Raw genomic sequence first — 18,918 nt, 5'->3', positions numbered from 1 at the left:
TACGTACGTTTTTTGGAATTTACATTTTTTGTGTGTATTTGCCTGTGTTTTAAGTGTTTACATACGTTTTTGTGTGTTTAGATACGTTTTCTGAGTATTTACGTATGATTGATATTTATATATATTTATATATTGATGTTTTCATGTTTTTGTGTGTATTTACAGTATGTACAATACGTGTATACGTACCTTTTAGTGTGATCACATACGTTTTTTTGTGTGTAATTACGAACGATTTGTGTTTATGTGCGTTTTTGTGTATTTACAGTATTTGCGATATGAGTTTTTTTACCTTTTAGTGTGTTTACATACGTTTTTGTGTGTTTACATACGTTTTTGTGTGTTTACATACGTTTTTGTGAGTATTTACGTATGATTGATATGTCGTTTGTTTTTCTGTGTTTTCATGTTTTTGTGTGTATTTACAGTATGTACAATACGTGTATACGTACCTTTTAGTGTGTTTACATACATTTTTGTGTGTATTAACGTATGATTAATGTGTTGACAAATGTTTTGCTGTGTTTTCATGTTTTTGTGTGTATTTACTGTATGTACGGTATGTGTTTACGTACCTTTTTGTGTGCTTACATACATTTTTGAGTGTATTTACATGTGTTTTATAGATAGATAGATAGATAGATAGATAGATAGATACTTTATTCATCCCCGAAGGGAAATTCACTTTTCCAGCAGCATCCCTAAGCTGAGAACAATCGAAAATAACTGAGAACAATCGAAAATAACACGGGAGCTGCTGGAGTGGCTGCGTGTTTACATACGTTTTTGTGTGTATTTACGTAAGATTTATGTGTTGACGTACGTTTTTGTGTGTTTTCATGCTTTTGTGAGTATTTACAGTATGTACGATATGTGTTTACGGACCATTTTGTGTGTTTACCTTACGTTTTTGTGTGTATTTACATGCGTTTTATGTGCTTACATACGTTTTTGTGTGTATTTGAGGAAGATTTATGTGTTGACGTACGTTTTTATGTGTTTTCATGTTTTTGTGTGTATTTACAGTATGTACGATATGTGTTTACCATTTTGGGTGTTTACATATGTTTTTGTGTGTAATTACATGCGTTTTAAGTGTTTACATACGTTTTTGTGTGTATTTACGTAGGATTTATGAGTTTACGTAAGTTTTTTTGTGTTTTCATATTTTTGTGTGTATTTACAGTATGTACGATATATGTGTTTAGGTACTTTTTTGTGTGCTGACATACGTTTTTGAGTGTTTACATATGTTTTTGTGAGTATTTACGTACGATTCATGTGTTGACGTACGTTTTTGTGTGTTTTCTTGTTTTTGTGTGTATTTATAGTATGTACGTTATGTGTTTACGCACATTTTTGTGTGCTGACATACATTCATGAGTAGCTTTATATATGTTTTGTGCATTTAATAATAATAATAATAATTTCCTTGTATTGTCATTCTGTGTAACAATGTACACAGAACGAAATGTCGATTGCACCTGACCCGTTGTAGCGAGCCGATGCAGCCGCAGCCAACAGAGGGCGCCGCCGACCACTTTTTAAGTCTTAGGAATGACTCGGCCGGGGCGCGAACCACCGACCTCCCAGTCTCAAAGCGGGCGCCTTACCATCTAGGCTACTGAGCTGGTTCCATACGCTTTTGTGTGTACTTACGTACAATTTATGTGTTTACGTACCTTTTTGTGTGTTTACATACGTTTTTGTGTGTATTTACGTATGATTTATGTGTTGACAAACGTTTTTGTGTGTTTTCATGTTTTGTGTGTTTTTACTGTATGTATGATATCTGTTTACGTACCTTTTTGTGTGCTTACATACATTTTTGTGTTTTTACGTACGTTTTTGTGTGTATTTACGTATGATTTATGTTGACGAACGTTTTTGTGTGTTTTCTTGTTTTTGTGTGTATTTATAGTATGTATGTATTGTGTTTATGTCCACTTTTGTGTGCTGACATACGTTTATGAGTGGATTTATATGCGTTTTGTGCATTTCCATACACTTTTGTGTGAACTTACGTACGATTTATGTGTTTACGTACCTTTTAATGTGTTGACATACGTATCTGTGTGCAATTACATGCGTTTTATGTGTTTACATACGTTTTGTGTGTATTTACAGTACGTATATGTGTTTACGTACGTTTTTGTGTGTTTACATGCGTTTTTGTGCGCGTTTACGTCCGTTTTTGTGTATATTTTCGTATGTTTTTCTGTGTGTTTATGTTCATGTTGATTGTTATTTTATTATATTGTTTATTGTTTGCATTTCAAGTGTAGGATAAATCAGTTGCTGATGAGGTACAATACATATTAGAAGGTTCTCTAACACAACTATCTGATTTTCTCTATTTAACGGACTCGAATAGTACTCAGAAATCTTGACATACTAAAACTTTTACGGAAATAGTTACTTTCCATGGTAGCAAGTTACTTTTACTGTAAAGTAATTCAGTTACTATCTCAGTTACTATTTGGAAGAAGTAGTAATTATAACTAATTATGTTTTTAAAGCAAACCTTGTTAAAAACATCAGATGGACGAGTGACCGTACAAGCTTTCAGACGTACTTGAGAAGATTTCCTAGGTTGAAGAGTGCCCGATTATGCTGAGGATTGATGTCCAGCGCTCTCCTGTAGTAGCGCTCCGCCTCCTCCGGATTGGGAGTCAGAGTGCCGAGATTGTTCATTGCGCTGGCATGGCGGGGGTACAACCTGAAAACGGGACTCCATTTCATAGGAAGGTATTATAGGGCAGGGGTCGGTAACCTATGACACGCGTGCCAGCAGTGGCACCTGAGTGCACGGCAAAATAACAATCATTATATTTTAAAAATGCGCATTTTTACTTGAAATTTAGACATTTTCAGTTGCGCCCAGTGTTATTTAGAGGCTTTACGTTAGCTTTTCCTCTGTTTAGTGTGTGTTTTAAACCAGCCAACGAAACACATGCGCGCGATAAATGAACGAATCGTGACGGCTCCTCGAGCGAAAACATCTCGTTCTTTCCAACCAGCGTGGACAGACAAAGGAGGCTTTGTGCAAAAAAATGACCGTGCTGTTTTGTGCATTATGCCTTGAGAGCGTTGTACCTCGCACAGCAAGTGTTAAACATGATTACCAGACGAAAAATGAACATGAATTCAAAGATGAGTCCGACATGACGGAGACATTAAAACGCGCTGTGTCCAGGTACGGCAAACAAACACAGACCCTGAAAACCTTTGTCACTGCTAAAAACGCCACCACTGAAGCGAGCTATCACATTGCTCACTGCATAGCAAAGCACAGAAAACCATTTATATCTGCGACCAAATCAGCTGTTATTTCTGTTGCACTTCGTAAACACCGTAAAGACCGATAGACCAATTCATCTGATACCAGCAATGTTCTTGGAACTGTAAATTTCGGATACAAGACGCTTTTCCCCCCCTAATTTTTTCCCCAAAATATTTGTATTGACCCTTTCTCCTTAGTGGTGGTACAGAAGATTGAAGGAGATAGTAAACATAGGGGTCTCCTTTGCAAAACAATTTCAACGTATGACATTTCCCACCTACTGTGGGAAAGGCAGTAAGGCAGCCGCTGTTAGGTGAGAAAATACTCAAATCCCACTTGTCCTGGAAGCGGCAGCCCTCACAATCAACTTTCCTTTTTTATTTACAGTCTCCGTGTCGGAAAGGGGGTGAGCTTAAATTTTCACAGAAAGCCAAGGCGTAAGGTACCCAAAGGGTTGTTTCTGTTTTAATCCAGAAAATTAAAACAACTGATGAAGTAAGTAAATAAAATAAGAGAAACTGGGAATCTAGGTAACAACATATAAATCCAAAAGGTAATGATGACAGTATTAATCAATCAATTAAATGTTGACAGTAGGGAAAAAAGAAATTTATATATATATATATATATATATATATATAAAGTAAATAAACAGCGAGGGCGGGTATATTTTCCTCTGTTTTCTAACCAGCGCAAGTATTCTTTTGCCTCCAGCTTCGATTGTGACGTTGCCTATTAATAGGTCTCTACCAGGGGTGTCAAACTCATTTGAACTCTGAGGCCACACGAAAGAACAAACATTCTCTTGGGGGCCGGTGTAGTAGATTAGAGAGAAAGAAAAAAAAGAGAGAAAGTAATAAGAGAAAGAGAGGGAGAGAAAAGTAGAGGTTGGGACAAAGAAAGAGAGGAAGGGGGGAAAGAGAGAGAGAGAGAGAGAGACTGTGAGAAACAAAAGAGATAAAATGAGAAATAGTGAGAGAGGGGGAAAGAAGTAGAGAAAGAGAGAGGAACAAGGAAGAGAGAGCAAAAGAAGGTAAAAAGACACAGAAAGATATAATAAGAGCCAAGAAAGAAAAAAGAGGCAGAGAGAGTAAAAGGAAGGAAGAGAGAGAGAGAGAGAGTAAAAGGGAGTAAGAGAGAAATAGAGAGAATAAAAGGGAGTAAGAGACAGAGAGTAAAAGGGAGTAAGAGAGAGATAGAGAGTAAAAGGGAGTAAGAGAGACAGAGAGAGTAAAAGGGAGTAAGAAAGAGATAGACAGAGAGAGAGTAAAAGGGAGTAAGGGAGAGATAGAGAGGGAGAGAGAGAGTAAAAGGGAGGAAGAGAGAGTAGAAGAGAGAGAAAAAAGAGAGAGAGAGAGAGAGAGAGAGAGAGAGAAATAGTACAGCGTTTGTTCGAGGCACCTGGCTTTGGCAACATCAAGTGGACATATTTCAACCTGCAGCTCATTTTTCTCCCGCGCCTCTCCGAGTGTTGTCTCGTGGGCCGGGTTCAATCCTTTACCGGACCTGATCTGGCCCGCGGGCCACCTCTTTGACAACCCTGGTCCATTCAGATGCCTGGTATCAGAATTCACACATTCCTACAAATGGCATTATTAGTCAAATTTGATTATCTATTGTCATTCACTCCCTAATGCAACACTTAATTTCTAGATTTCTTTTTATCATTATTTAGATTTTTAAACTTCCGAGAAAATCACAATGATCTATTACTGGGCAACTACTATTGAAACTGTCTTATCTTCCAAGTCTCAATCGTACCTGAGGGCAATCGTGTAGTGACGAATGGCTTCTTGGTGCCGAGCGCCGTCCTTCAGGAAGTTGGCGTAGTTGTAGTGGACTTTGGCGTTGTGGGGCAGAGTCCAGATACCAGAACTAAAACCAGGACCAGAAGAATAATCCTTGAGTTAAAATGCGCTCTTGGTTTCACTGACAAGTCTTATAGACCCTTTCATAGCCTACGTCAAGCGTGATGTCACGGTCGAGACTGGGAGCAAAACAATACTTGCGCTGGTTAGAAGACAGAGGAAAAGAATCGGAGAAAATGCCCTAGTGATCGTAAATCGAAGTTTTACAGGATCCCGGCGAACATTCTTGATCATAGAAAGCAAAAAGATTGGACCGTGGCACTCATCAAAAATGCTTCGGGATTGCAGCGCACACTTCAGATCAGGTAAGAGAAATTAGACATTTACGGTTGTTGATATCGAGTGCATATTACTTATTATATGGGCAAAATATCTTATTTTCTAACTGTTCGCGTGTTGCCTAAATCAAGATAGATAGATGTCTAGATATATGTCTAGATAGATAGATGTCTAGATAGTTGATGTCTAGATAGATGTCTAATTGTCTAGATGGAGAGATAGATGTCTAGGTGGAGAGATAGATGTCTAGATAGATGTCTAGATAGATAGATGTCTCGATAGATAGATGTCTAGATAGATGTCTAGATAGTTGATGTCTAGATAGACGTGTAGATGTCTAGATAGATGTCTAGATAGATGTCTAGAGGGATAGATAGATAGATTGATAGATGTCTAGATAGATAGATATATGTCTAGATAGATGTCTGGATAGATGTCTAGATAGATAGATGTCTGGATAGATGTCTAGATAGCTGTCTAGATAGCTGTCTAGATAGATGTCTAGATAGATAGATAGATAGATTGATTGATAGATGTCTAGATAGATAGATGTCTAGGTAGATAGATGTCTAGAGAGATGTCTAGATAGATAGATAGATAGATGTCTAGATAGATAGATATATGTCTAGATAGATGGATAGATATATGTCTAGATAGATAGATGTCTGGATAGATGTCTAGATAGATCGATGCCTAGATAGATGTCTAGATAGATAGATATAGATGTCTAGTTAGATGTCTAGATAGATAGATGTCTAGATATTTAGATAAATAGATACTTTATTCATCCCTATAGGAAAATTCACACTTCCAGCAGTATCCTTGTGTTTGAAAATGAAATAATAAAACAAAAGAGATCGAATACAAAAATACCCAATATAACGTGTTGATACAGAGTATTTAAATAGTGCTACAAAAAATACACACGTTAATAAAAATAGGGTAATATGCCAATGTGGGGGTGGGGTTTCATGTGGGCTTTGACTCCCCCGGGTGGAGTTAAAGAGCCTCATGGCATGAGGAAGAAATAATCTCCTCAGTCTGTCCGTGGAACAAGACTGTGACAGCAGTCTGTGGCTGAAGCTGCTCTTCTGTTTGGAGATGATGCTTTGTAGTGGATGTAATGAATTAATACAATCCAAGTAATTTATTAGATACATTTAACAATTTTTTTGTTTGTTGTTTTGATTTTCTTTGAGAAGGAATGTCCTCTGGGATCCTGTAAAACTTCAATTTACGATCGCTTCAGTTTTTTCTCCCATTCTGGTACGCAAACAAACAACACGACGACAACCAAAAGCCACAACTGCATTCTTTTCCTCTGTCTTCTAACCAAGGCAAGAATTCCTTGGGTTAAGCCCCGCCCATCAGACTGGTCACAATGTTGTGTCTCCGATTTGTGTGGTGCACTCGCCTGAACAGGGCTTCCCTGGAGAGCCAGACTTTGTTCTGCTGGACAGTCTTCCAGGAGAGCAGCAGCAGAAGCAGGAGCATGAAGGCACCGAGTACTGCGGTACCCAAACGGCCCACCGACGAAAAGAGACGGCTCAGTCCGTGGACCACCAGGATGCAGTAACCCATGCTGCGGCAGAGGGGAACGGAATCCCAGGACAGAAAAACGATAGAAAGGTTTTTGGTCAGCTCGGGATTCGGACCCGCGACGGCAACCCGTACGTGCTCACCTCGGCATGTATAGAACCCTTTCGGCGACCACGAAACCCACTCTGAAGAAAAGATTACTGGCGGGAATGAAAGGAAAGACCAGAAACAAGAGTCCCATCAACACCTCGGGACTCTTTTGTCTCTACAATCAAAAGACAGACATAGAAAATCCATCATCGGTTTTTTACTTAATAATACTAGATGAAAAAAAAACAATGGTAATAGATAAGGCTGATGACCTGTTATAAGACTCGATACTGTTTTCCTGTGGGTATTTCCTGTCCCGTATTGTTCCCGTTTATTTTTGTCCTGTTTAATTTCGGTTTCCAGTTTTGTTTCCGTCTATTTTTGTCCTGTTTATTATTTTCTCTAGTTTTTGTTCCCGTCTAGTTTGTCCTGTTTATTTTCGATATCCTGTTTCAATACGAGTCCTGTCTGTCCCGTCCTGTCCGGTGTCGACCCCATCTGTCCGATATCAACTCGGACAATTGGAATCGTTCTCGTCGGTCTCTGGCTTCCTGTATTTCCACGCCAGATTGCTGCCTAACATGCATGACTCCCCATTTCCCATAAAATAAAACGCTTCTGTAAGAACGTCACGTGTTTGGGTCCTGATCCTGTTCTGGTTCATGACAGCGTGTTGACAAATTCCAGACCGCTTTGAAAGCACCATCACTTAGACGCAGGGGTGTCTAACTCCTATTAGCGTGGGGGCCACGTGGTCGAAAAAAACTCTCATGAGTGCCGGACTAGTATATTAAAGAGATACAGACAGAAAGAGAGAAAGATAGACAGAACAAAAGTGAGAGAAATAGAGAAAGAAAGAAAGAGAGAAAAAGAGAGAAAAAAGAGGGAAATAGAGAAAGAAAGAAAGAAAGAAAGAGAGAAAGAAAGAAATAGAGAGAGAAAGAGAGAAATAGAGAAATAGAAATAGAGAAATAGCTTGAGGGCCACGTGGTCGAAAAAAACTCTCATGAGTGCCGGACTAGTATATTAAAGAGATACAGACAGAAAGAGAGAAAGATAGACAGAACAAAAGTAAGAGAAATAGAGAAAGAAAAAAAAAAGAGTAAAAAAGAGAGAAAAAGAGGGAAAGAAAAAGAGAGAAAAGAAGAGAGACAGTGATTTAAGATATAAGAGAGTAAGAGTGAGAGAAAAAGAGAAACAGAAAGGGGAGAAAGCGATATAAAGAGAGAAAGAAAGAAAAGAGAGTGAGATTGAGAAAGAGAGAGAAAAAAGAGGAAGAGACAGTGATAAAGAGATTGGTATTAGTAATTCATATCAGAACTCAAAAAGCTCAAGTAATCAGTGTAGGAAATTCTAGCATCCTTTGAAGAAATAAAAAGATTTATGGTGGAGCACAAGCAACACCTAGAGGCAAATTCGTTTACCGATTGCAGTAAAGAATAATTCGTTTCAATCCGAACGATTTTCAAAATTAAAGCTAGAAAAATCCCTACAGGATTTAAACTTCAAGCATTGGTCTTGGCATCCCAATTCAAAGTGCGTATTTACTTGCAGTGAACGAATACAATGCAGGCAAAGGGCGGCCATCCCTGCAGCGAGTATCACGGTGGCCAGATTGCGGACGTCTCCCAGAGACTCCACGAGAGGGATGCTTCCCACTTGCCAATCGTAGCACAATACCACGGGGGCCATCAACAGCCAAGTGTTGAAGGCCAGCAGGTAAGAGTAGGTCAAAATTCTGCACAAGCGGAGGCACAAACAGAAGAAGGTCAACATTTACCATCCCAGCAATTTACCGTATTTTCCGCACTATAAGGCGCACCTAAAAGCCTGTATTTTTTTTTTTTTTTTTCAAAAACTGACCATGCGCCTTATAATACAGTGCGCCTTATATATGGATCAATATTAAGTTGCAAGGTCTCGAAACAAAGGCAAGCAGCCGCCGACTCGATTTTCCCCCAAAGGCCAAGTAGTCCGCGGTGTATGCTGGGATTTATATACCGGCGTTTCATTGGCTAACCAATGTGTCAATCATCATTTGAATCGATCGCTATTGGCTAAAGTTATTCGGAGGTAAAGGGGGCGGATCCTTTTTATCATTTACAGGCTCGCATAGGCTGAAGGGGCGAAACAAAGCCTGCAATTGGCCGAAAAAGATGAATTTCAATCACACGTTGGGTTGCACTACGGCATAGAGCAAACATGTTTTACCATTCTGTATTTGTAAATATTTTACTCTCCTGGATTTACTACACTCACGGATATAAGAGGACCATGGTGGCACATTATTATTGAACGCAACGACTTCGGTGAGCTACTCCGGCTATATATTTTCCCTGTATCTTGTTTCAGAGTGATCTCGATGTTTCTTTGATGGGTCTTTTCTTAAATTCAACTCAATTCCAAGTGTTTATTGTCATATGCACAGTAAAGTTGCGAGCGAAAAAGAAAATAGAAACTAAGGAATGGTTGGCATTTCTTGAAGACTTTAACCTTCCGAATGATATTTGGAACGATGCATTTGAGTGACATCGTACATACACCGCATCCGCACGTGTCTACGACACATATTTGCTTCTTTGCAAGCTTTGGGAATGTTAAGGGGGTAAGAAGTTGGACTGAACCATCTGACTGTTTTGTCGACGTTCCCATTGTAGCGCCTTATAATCCGGTGCGCCTTATGTATGGAAGATATAGGACCAAAAACTATTTTTTGGGGGTGCGTCCTATAACCCGGTGCGCCCTATAGTGTGGAAAATACGGTAATTGGATTTCCTGGTCATTGCCAGGGCCAGTTGGAGACAGTGGGCCTCTAAAATTCTCCGTTTTTGTATCATTGTAAAGTAGGTATAAAGTTTGAAATACTTTCGGAAAATATTGGACAAATACCACATACCTGGTAAGTAATTCGGGTGCAAAAGAGGCGGGATTGTCCTGTTCAGAGAAATGTGGCATAGAACCACCCATTAACCATAGTCTGAATGAGACGATGGCCAGTACCTGGAAAAATCAACTCATTGATGCAACTTCATTTCACTGGATTATACAAATACAATCTATGATAAAGGAGACATATCCTAGTGATTCAACGTTTTGGGGCTTTTAGCGTTTTTAAAAAAAAAATTCCAGTACCTCTTTGTCCCGTTTGACACCTACACTTTGGATGACTTTCTATCCTATGGTTATGGGTTTTAAAGCACAAAAAAATGCGTTTTTTCGAGGAATCAACTCCTTGACCTGAAGAATTCTCGTGCCAGCGCAATGAGGGGGCCCTATCGTGGCTGCAGAGCCGGAGCTAGCTAAGCGGCTAGCGGCGTTATAAGTCTTGGGTACCGTCCTTAATCATGGGAAATGTGAACTCTCTACCAAATAAGACCGACGAACTGGCTGTGCTGGTGAAAAACATCAAAGCGTACATACAGGGAGTGCAGTTTGCTGTGTTTTACAGAAACGTGGCTCACGTCTAGCATCACGAACGCTAACGTGGAGCTACCCGGAGCTACCCAGCTTCAGCGCTGTTAGGACAGACAGACACAAAAGCCTGCGGGAAGCGGAGAGGAGGCGGACTCGCTATCTACATGAACACGAGGCGGTGTAACCCTGGGCACAAAGATTTCCATCTGCTGCAGGGACGTGGAACTTTTGGCCTAGCGTGTGACGTCATCCACTCCCCTGTTGCTAAACTACAACACAGCACCCCATCCTGTTAATCTGTTAATAAACAACAAAAGAATACTGCTGGAAGTGTGAATTTCCCTTCGGGGATGAATAAAGTATCTATCTATCTATATTCCTTGTAAAATAACTAAAATCCATGGATATTTCTCCTTTAAATTTTCAACATAGTAATAAAAAAAGGGCACTCACATAGCTCGAAACAACAAATGCTCGTTTGATAAAGGGTTTCCAGCACTGGAAAAGCTGTTTGGTGTCAGATCCTGAAAGGTGACTGAGAAACAGAGAGAATGACACACATTACCAGGATTTTTCAGTAAGCCAGGTTTGTATTTCTATAGGAAAGTTTGTCCTCGTTCATAAACAAAAGAAACTATTCCTTTCCTACTTTAGCTTGACAAGCATATGCAGGTCACTTTCAGAAATGAATTATTTGAAGCACCGGGCTTGGTTCCTTTTAAAGGTACCTGGCAAAATGTGAGAGGGCTTTCCTAGGACCATTTTTTTTTCAATTGTTGGAATTAGTCATGGGCAGCGAGACAACCTACAGGAGTGACCAAGGCTTCAGGGGGGCGCACACTAAGCATGCTCCGTTAAAGATCAATGGTGGAGTTTGAGCAGAACCTGGTTCCTGGGTGTGCATATCAGCAAGGACATGTCATAACATCACATCCCTAGTCAGATAAGACCATCAGGGCCTGTATTTTCTCTACCAACTTAAGTGCCCCTACCCCCTTCATGCTCTCATTTTACAGAGGAACCATCAAGAGAATTCTGGTTCCTCCACTGTTTCCCACCTTAAAACCCTGCAGTGCATCGGGAAAACAGCAGAAAAGGTCGTTGGTGTCCCCCTCACGCCCCTCATGGACAGCTACAACTCCCGCTGTTGTGGATTATTGGAGTCGAGCTTGACATAAGGAGAATGCATTAGTTTAAAACGGGAAATTCCAGGCTTGTTTCTCCCGAATGTAAATGTCAGCGAATGTTATTATTAATCGCCTTGGGCTGCCAAGTAATAACATTCTTCTTCGCGTGGAACATGCGGTTATGTCGACCCCAACGAGAAATTGTGTAAAATGTAGTGTGGAAAATCGAAAGAGGATGAAAACATTCTGTCTGGTAGCGTGCATTTTGAGATAAACACGTGCGTCACTGCGAGGGGGACGTGCTAAGTAATACGAGATGTTGTCTGAGGATATAAAAGCCAATTGTCTCTTAGATGAATGAGATCTCGGTTTTGTACGCTGACAAAGATAAATAAACGAGCTCTCCCTCTCCCGCCAAGACTTCTCCCTGCATCTTGTTTTACATATTTTGGGGCGAGGCAATAAGGTCTGCTCCGAAACCGCCTCACCTGCAAAGCCACCAGGATTTCATGTGAGCCCACCCACCCACCTCACAGCCTCCGAAACCTGGTGCCGTCAGGGAAAAGGACTGCAGTCTCTCAGAGGGGGGAACCAGCAGACTCAAGGACAGCTTCTTCTATCAGGCTGTCAGGACTCTAAACTCTCTCCCTGCCTCACCTGCAAAGCCACCAGGATTTCATGTGACCCCCACCCACCCACCTCACAACCTCCATAACCTGGTGCTGTCAGGGAAAAGGACTGCAGTCTCTCAGAGGGAGAACCAGCAGACTCAAGGACAGCTTCTTCTATCAGGCTGGCAGGACTCTGAACTCTCTCCCTGCCCAACTCCCGCCTCACCTGCAAAGCCACCAGGATTTCATGTGACCCTCACCCACCCACCTCACAACCTCCATAACCTGGTGCTGTCAGGGAAAAGGACTGCAGTCTCTCAGAGGGAGAACCAGTAGACTCAAGGACAGCTTCTTCTATCAGGCTGTCAGGACTCTGAACTCTCTCCCTGCCCAACTCCCGCCTCACCTGCAAAGCCACCAGGATTTCATGTGACCCCCACCCCCCCACCTCACAACCTCCATAACCTGGTGCTGTCAGGGAAAAGGACTGCAGTCTCTCAGAGGGAGAACCAGCAGACTCAAGGACAGCTTCTTCTATCAGGCTGTCAGGACTCTGAACTCTCTCCCTGCCCAACTCCCGCCTCACCTGCAAAGCCACCAGGATTTCATGTGACCCCCACCCCCCCACCTCACAACCTCCATAACCTGGTGCTGTCAGGGAAAAGGACTGCAGTCTCTCAGAGGGAGAACCAGCAGACTCAAGGACAGCTTCTTCTATCAGGCTGTCAGGACTCTGAACTCTCTCCCTGCCCAACTCCCGCCTCACCTGCAAAGCCACCAGGATTTCATGTGACCCCCACCCACCCACCTCACAGCCTCCATAACCTGGTGCCGTCAGGGAAAAGGACTGCAGTCTCTCAGAGGGAGAACCAGTAGACTCAAGGACAGCTTCTTCCATCAGACTGTCAGGACTCTGAACTCTCTACCTGAAGTTGAGTTAATTGTGCTCTCCTCACCTGAAAAGAGGCTTCCCGCAGAGCACGAGGGCGTCGTAGAACACGCAAACGCCGAACACGGTGATGCCCGTCTCTTTCACCAACATGGCGCAAGTGCCCAGCAGCAGACTGATGAGCAGAGAACCCGCGGACACGGTTGAGGGTGTCGAGTCTTCAGACCTATACACCCCGACGCTCCTGAGAGGAGGAGAGACTAAATTTAGCATTTCTTATATATGTTTGAAAGCTCCTTGATGGTTTCATCGCAACTCACCTTATATAGAAGAGGAATGCTAGCAGGAAGAGCAGACATGCTAATAAATCAGCCCTCCCCACTATACCGGACACCTGCAAAATGTAAATGGTAAACGGTCTGCATTTCTTTAGCGCTTTTCAAGTCAATGAAGACCTCCCAAAGTGCTTTATAATGTGCTTCACACTTACCCATTCACACACACACACTCACACACCAATAGGGAGTCAGCCTCCAAACGTTTTGAGGATAATCAAGATGCTAAATGGTAAATGGTCGGCATTTCTAGTCAATGAAGACCTGCATAGGGTTATGAGTGCACTGCAGGAAAGAGGTCTAAATCTAGTGGAAGCTAGAGCTCTTGTTAGTGATAGGAATGATTGTGAAAGGATAGTGGGATGTTTGGACGCGTTGTAAGGGATAGGCAGGGCACCCGTATGATGCAGCAGGGGTAAACCAGCGAAAGCTGTCGGGCCCTGCTGTTGAACAGAAGAGTGTGTTGTGTCACCCTGACCCGAGTGACACGGCCGCTTTCTCGTGTCCCGTTTCATCTGGAGGGACCAAAGCATGACCAACTTAGGTGCCTAACTTGTTTGGGCGTTTGGGTAGGATATGGTCCGCAAAAAAATGTGTGTGTGTTTTTTGCTACTTTTTCCCTTTTTATTATTTTCTTTGTTTTTGTATGCGTTTGTCTTGCTGTCGGTCACCCCTCTCAGGATAGATAGATAGGTTTGCATTCCATGACTTGGTGTGGTTTGATGACATAAAGTGGTTCTCTGTCATGAACTCACGGCCTCGGTATGGACAGGATGCACAGCAAAGAGGACGGCGGTGACAAATGCCAGGTGAGTTTCCTCAAAGACGCAACGCTCGCACGTGTACATCAGTAGGCAGGTGACGGCGCAGTGCAGACACACGTTGACCGCGTGGAAATACAAAGGTGTCATGCCGCCCAGCAGGATGTTCAACCTGATAGAGAGAGAGAAGGGTTTATACAATGAAAACGCCCTACATCGCATGGTTAGAACAGCCCATGTTGTGGATTGATGGAGTCGGCTTGCATAAGGAACGCATTCGGATATAAAAAGGGGAAAATCCGGCTTGTTTATCCCAAGTGCAAATGTCAGCGAATATTATTAATAATCGCCTTGGGCTGACAAAAGAATGGCGTTCTTCTTTGCCAAGTCTTCTTGGCAGGGAACATGCAAGGTCGAGCCGACCACAAACAATTTCCAAGAATTGGAAATGTTACAAAACATCCTGTCTGGTAGCGTGCATAATAAACAAGAGCGAGGGGGACGGGCGAAAGTAATACTGATACTGTTGTATTAGGATATAAAAAGCCAATTGTCTCTGAAGACGAACGAGACCTCGAGACTTCTGTTTTGTACGCTGATGAAGATAATCAAATGAGCTCTTTCTCCCACGCCAAGACTCCCTTGCATCTTAAGTATTTTGGGGCATATTTGCTGGGCTGCTCCTCGATACCCAGAGGATAATCGGGGTATCACTCCCCTGCCTGCAAGACATTTACACCAACCCACCCTGCACACTGCCTTTTCAGCCTCCTGTCCTTTAGGAAGAGATACAGAAGCCTCCACTCCCTCACTACTAGGCTCACTAACAGCTTCATCCACCAGGCAGTGAGGCTATCAAACTCTTTAGTATTTTAGTATTATTTGTGCTTCTGCACTCTATTGTCATCAATGTATGCACATGGGGGTGTGTGAAATTGAGTTTGGATTCCTTGCATTTCAAGTACTTCTAAAATAATTGACAAAAAAATTGACTTTGAAAACCCTATCTAATGATTTGAGAGTTAGGTGCTCTCAGGAGAGGAAGGCTGTTCTCCTTCCGTCTTTTCTCTTTAAACTATTTCCCTTTCTTGTTTCTCTCTTTCTCTCTCTTTTTCGAATGTATTTTTTCTCCCGATCCTACTCTATGTCTCTCTCTTTTTCATTCAGTCTCTGTCCTATCTCTCTCTCATTCTGTATTTTTCCTCTTTCTTTCATTGTCTTTTTTGTTTTTCTATCACTCTCTCTGTTTCTCATTGCTTTTCCCTCTCTCTCTCTTTTATTGCCCGCCCCTCTCTCTCTAATCTGTTCTCTTTGTTGTCTCTCCCTCTCCCTTTTTTGTTCTGTCATTTGCCTGCCTATCTTTTTCCATTCTGTCTTTATACTCTCGCTCTCTCTCTTTTTTCATTCTGTCTTTTTCATTTTGTCTTTTTCCTCTTTCTCTTCCATTATATCTTTTTCCTTTCTCTCTCTCTCTCGCGCTCTTTCTTCCATTCTGTCTTTTCTCTCTCCATTTCTCTCTCCCCGTTTCACTCTTTTTCATTCTGTCTTTTTCCTCTCTCTCGCTTTCTCTCGCTATGTCTCTCTTTTTATTCTGTCTTGTTCCTCTCTCTCCCTTTATGTCTGTTTTTTTTATTCTGTCTGTCTCCTCTCTCTCCATTTCATTCTGTCTTTCACCCCTCTCTCTCTCACTCTTTCCTCTCTCACTCTATGTCTCTCTTTTTTATTCTTTCTCCTATTTCTCACTCTCTTTCTCCCTTTCATTCAGTCTTTTTCCTCTCTCACTCTATGTATCTCTTTTTCATACTGTCTTTTTCCTCTCTCATTATGTCTCTCTTTTTCATTCTGTCTTACTCCCCTCTCTCTCTCTCTCCTCTCTCTCACTTTATGTATCTCTTTTTCATTCTTTCTCCTATTTCTCTCTCTCTCTCCTTTTCATTCAGTCATTTCCCTCTCTCCCTCTTTATGTCTCTCTTTTTCATTCTGTCTTTCTCCTCTTTCTCTCCCTCTAATTCTATCTTTTTCTCTCCCTCTCTACGTATCCCTATTTCTTACTCTCTTTTTCATACCCTCTCTCATCTACTAGGCTCCAGGAGATTTTTTTCCTACCACGAGGCCCCCGAGATAAAATGAGTTTAACACCCCAGGTGTAGACCCATGATAACATCACACCAAGTCTGTGGGACCCCTCCATTATGGCCGACTGTCTACATACGGGTATGCGCGGGACGTCACGCCAAAAACTATCAATACAGTGTCGCTAAAAAGTAGCGTTGCGTGACGTCATAGGAAACGTCAATCGACGACTTTGGTTCCGTCTGTAAAAAGAACTCACTTGAAGGAAAGGACGCACAACGGTCTGTAGGATTTATGGCTGGAATTGTCCGACATCTTCTTGCCCCAAAAATCGTTGGCGAAGACGTCCCGGAGACTGGAGCCAGGTCGCACGTCCGGGTTGTTGACAATCGCCCAAACATCGTCGTGGACTAATTCGCCATTAATGGAGTTACAGTAACATAACACGCAAAGTGTCACCAGAACCGCGAAGCGACACCCGGTCCGCCGGACGTCGTTCTGAGGATGCTTGGAGGGAGTTCCCGGGGGTGTCATGTCTTCCCCAAAAGCGAATTTAAGGTGCTATTAAAGGCGTGGGCGGTCAAAAATTCGTCCATTCCGCTTGGTCAGGGAGGTGATTTTAACAGCAGTTTTGGCGTAGTGTGCTGCCTTCGCGTACTATCGGAATTTAGACGAACCGACCGGGATGTAATAAATACATCAAAAGGGATTTTCGTTTGTTTAAGTTGTTAAGTTGTTTTTCCAGATAAATTAAAAAATACGTGGAATATATAATACTCATCTTGACGACTTAGTGAAGAAACTAGCGCTTGTTTGTGCGCGCAAAGTCTGAACGGCATTCAACAAGCTTAGCTCTACGATTTTGATCCGTGTTCGCGAAGGGCACACGTCCCACTTTCACGCGCATGCGCGAAGAGCTGTGTGGGAATGCCGCGACTAAGCAAATGAGAAACATGGGTAGAGGTTCTTTCGCGGCAGGGGCCTCAGACCCTTTTGTGCTCGGGGGCCAAACGGGAGGTGGAAAAAGTCCCCCGGGAACTAGGGCGTCAAGGAGAAAGAAAGAGAGGGCGAAAAAGACAAAGAGACAGGAAAAACGAGAAAGAGAGAGAGAGAACGAGAAAGGGAGAAAGAGAAAAAGAAATAAAGCAAGAGGAAGATAAAAAGAAAGAGGGACAATATAGGGAAAATTTGAGAGGGATAAAGAAAGAAAAAAAAAACATGCACAGTAATGGACAAAGAAGAAGAGAAAGAAAATAACAAAAGATATTGAGAGAATGAGATCCATTATCCCTTAGGGTAGCACTTAAAGGGACAGTGTGTATTTGTCAGTGCACCCTAGTGGTAAATAAATGAATCCATGGTACATCAGGGGTGTCAAACAGGCAGCCCACGGGCCGGATTTAATCCCTTAATGGGCCTGATCCAAAAAACGCTGAGGGAAGTGCAAGAGAAAAACGAGCTGGAGGTTGAAATTCGTCCACTTGATGTTTCCAACCCAGGTGCCTCTCACAAACGCTGTTCTTGTATTTCTTTGTCTCTCTCTCTCTCTCTCTTTCTCTCTCTTTCACTCTCTCTGCCTCTCTTTCTCTGTTTCTCTTTGTGTATTTCTCTCTTTGTGTCTTTTTACCTTCTTTTGCTCTCTTTTTCCTTTTCTCTCTCTCTCTTGCTTTCCCCTTCTCTCTTTCTCTTGTATTTCTTTCTCTCTCTTCCTTTGTCTCTCACTCCCCCTTTCTCTCACTTTCTCTCTCTTTTTCACTCTATCTACCTCTCTTTCTCTGTTCCTCTTTGTGTATTTTTCACTGTGTGTCTTTTTACCTTCTTTTGCTCTTTTTCCTTTTCTCTCTTTTCTCTCTCTTGCTTTCCCCTTCTCTCTTTCTCTCTCTCTCCTTCTCTTGTATTTCTTTCTCTCTCACCCCCCTTTCTCTCACTCTCTCTTTTTCACTCTCTCTGCCTCTCTTTCTCTGTTCCTCTTTGTCTATTTCTCTCTCTGTGTCTTTTTACCTTCTTTTGCTCTCTATTTCCTTTTCTCTCTCTCTTGCGTTCCCCTTCTCTCCTACTCCCTTTCTCTTTTCTCTCCTCTTGGATTTATTTCTCTCTCGCTTTCTTTCCCCCTCTCTCACTATTTCTCTTTTTATTTCTTTTGTTTCTCAAATTCTCCCTCTCCTCTCTTTCTCCCTCTCTTTTTCCCTTTTTCTCTTTCTTAGTCCCACCCTCTCTCTTTTCCTTTCCATCTCTTTCTCTCATTTCTTTCTCTGAATGAGTTAATATGAGTTTAACAACGCTGGTTTACTTCGAAAAGTCATACAATTTAAAACATGAGCGTCCTTATCCTGCGCCATCTTGCTGCTACGGGTGGCCGGGTAAACACAAAACATTGTGAAAGGCTTGGTCCCCAAAAAAATAGAAGAAAAATGATTTTTTTTTGGGGTCACTTAGAGTTTCGAAAGTTTGTATTCTTCGTCTTTGGCTGCCTGACTTAATACAGCAACCCCTAGTGGTCAAATCCTACACACTGTCTATTTCACTTTCATATTACGGCGAGGGCCTCCAACGATCACCCCGAGGGCCTCATCTGGCCCCGAGGCCGAGGTTTTGAGACCCCTGCACAAGACGATCCGGAGACAAAATCTGCAAGAGCCGATTGGTCCG

General features: G+C 42.2%; 1 protein-coding gene across 1 annotated transcript in view; it reads right to left on the bottom strand.

The window, feature by feature from the left end:
- Window positions 1–16,989, bottom strand: part of tmtc1 (transmembrane O-mannosyltransferase targeting cadherins 1) — a 33,778-nt gene extending 16,789 nt beyond the window's left edge. Inside the window, exons 1-11 of the mRNA XM_088347545.1 lie at window positions 16,529–16,989; window positions 14,191–14,368; window positions 13,421–13,494; window positions 13,168–13,344; window positions 10,927–11,008; window positions 9,956–10,059; window positions 8,608–8,797; window positions 7,113–7,234; window positions 6,845–7,012; window positions 5,045–5,158; window positions 2,576–2,719 (exon numbers count right to left, since the gene is read on the bottom strand). Of these exons, the coding sequence (XP_088203671.1) occupies window positions 2,576–2,719; window positions 5,045–5,158; window positions 6,845–7,012; window positions 7,113–7,234; window positions 8,608–8,797; window positions 9,956–10,059; window positions 10,927–11,008; window positions 13,168–13,344; window positions 13,421–13,494; window positions 14,191–14,368; window positions 16,529–16,803 (1,628 nt within the window). The 5' untranslated portion in view covers window positions 16,804–16,989. The remainder of the gene's footprint in view (window positions 1–2,575; window positions 2,720–5,044; window positions 5,159–6,844; window positions 7,013–7,112; window positions 7,235–8,607; window positions 8,798–9,955; window positions 10,060–10,926; window positions 11,009–13,167; window positions 13,345–13,420; window positions 13,495–14,190; window positions 14,369–16,528) is intronic.
- Window positions 16,990–18,918: the final 1,929 nt, after the last annotated feature.

This window comes from Urocampus carinirostris, chromosome 11, assembly GCF_059441175.1.
Source record: "Urocampus carinirostris isolate Australia breed hairy pipefish chromosome 11, RoL_Ucar_1.0, whole genome shotgun sequence".
In the NCBI taxonomy this organism is placed as follows: Eukaryota; Metazoa; Chordata; class Actinopteri; order Syngnathiformes; family Syngnathidae; genus Urocampus; species Urocampus carinirostris.
Note: the sequence above shows the minus strand (reverse complement) of the source record. Positions and strands in the feature narration are given on the sequence as shown.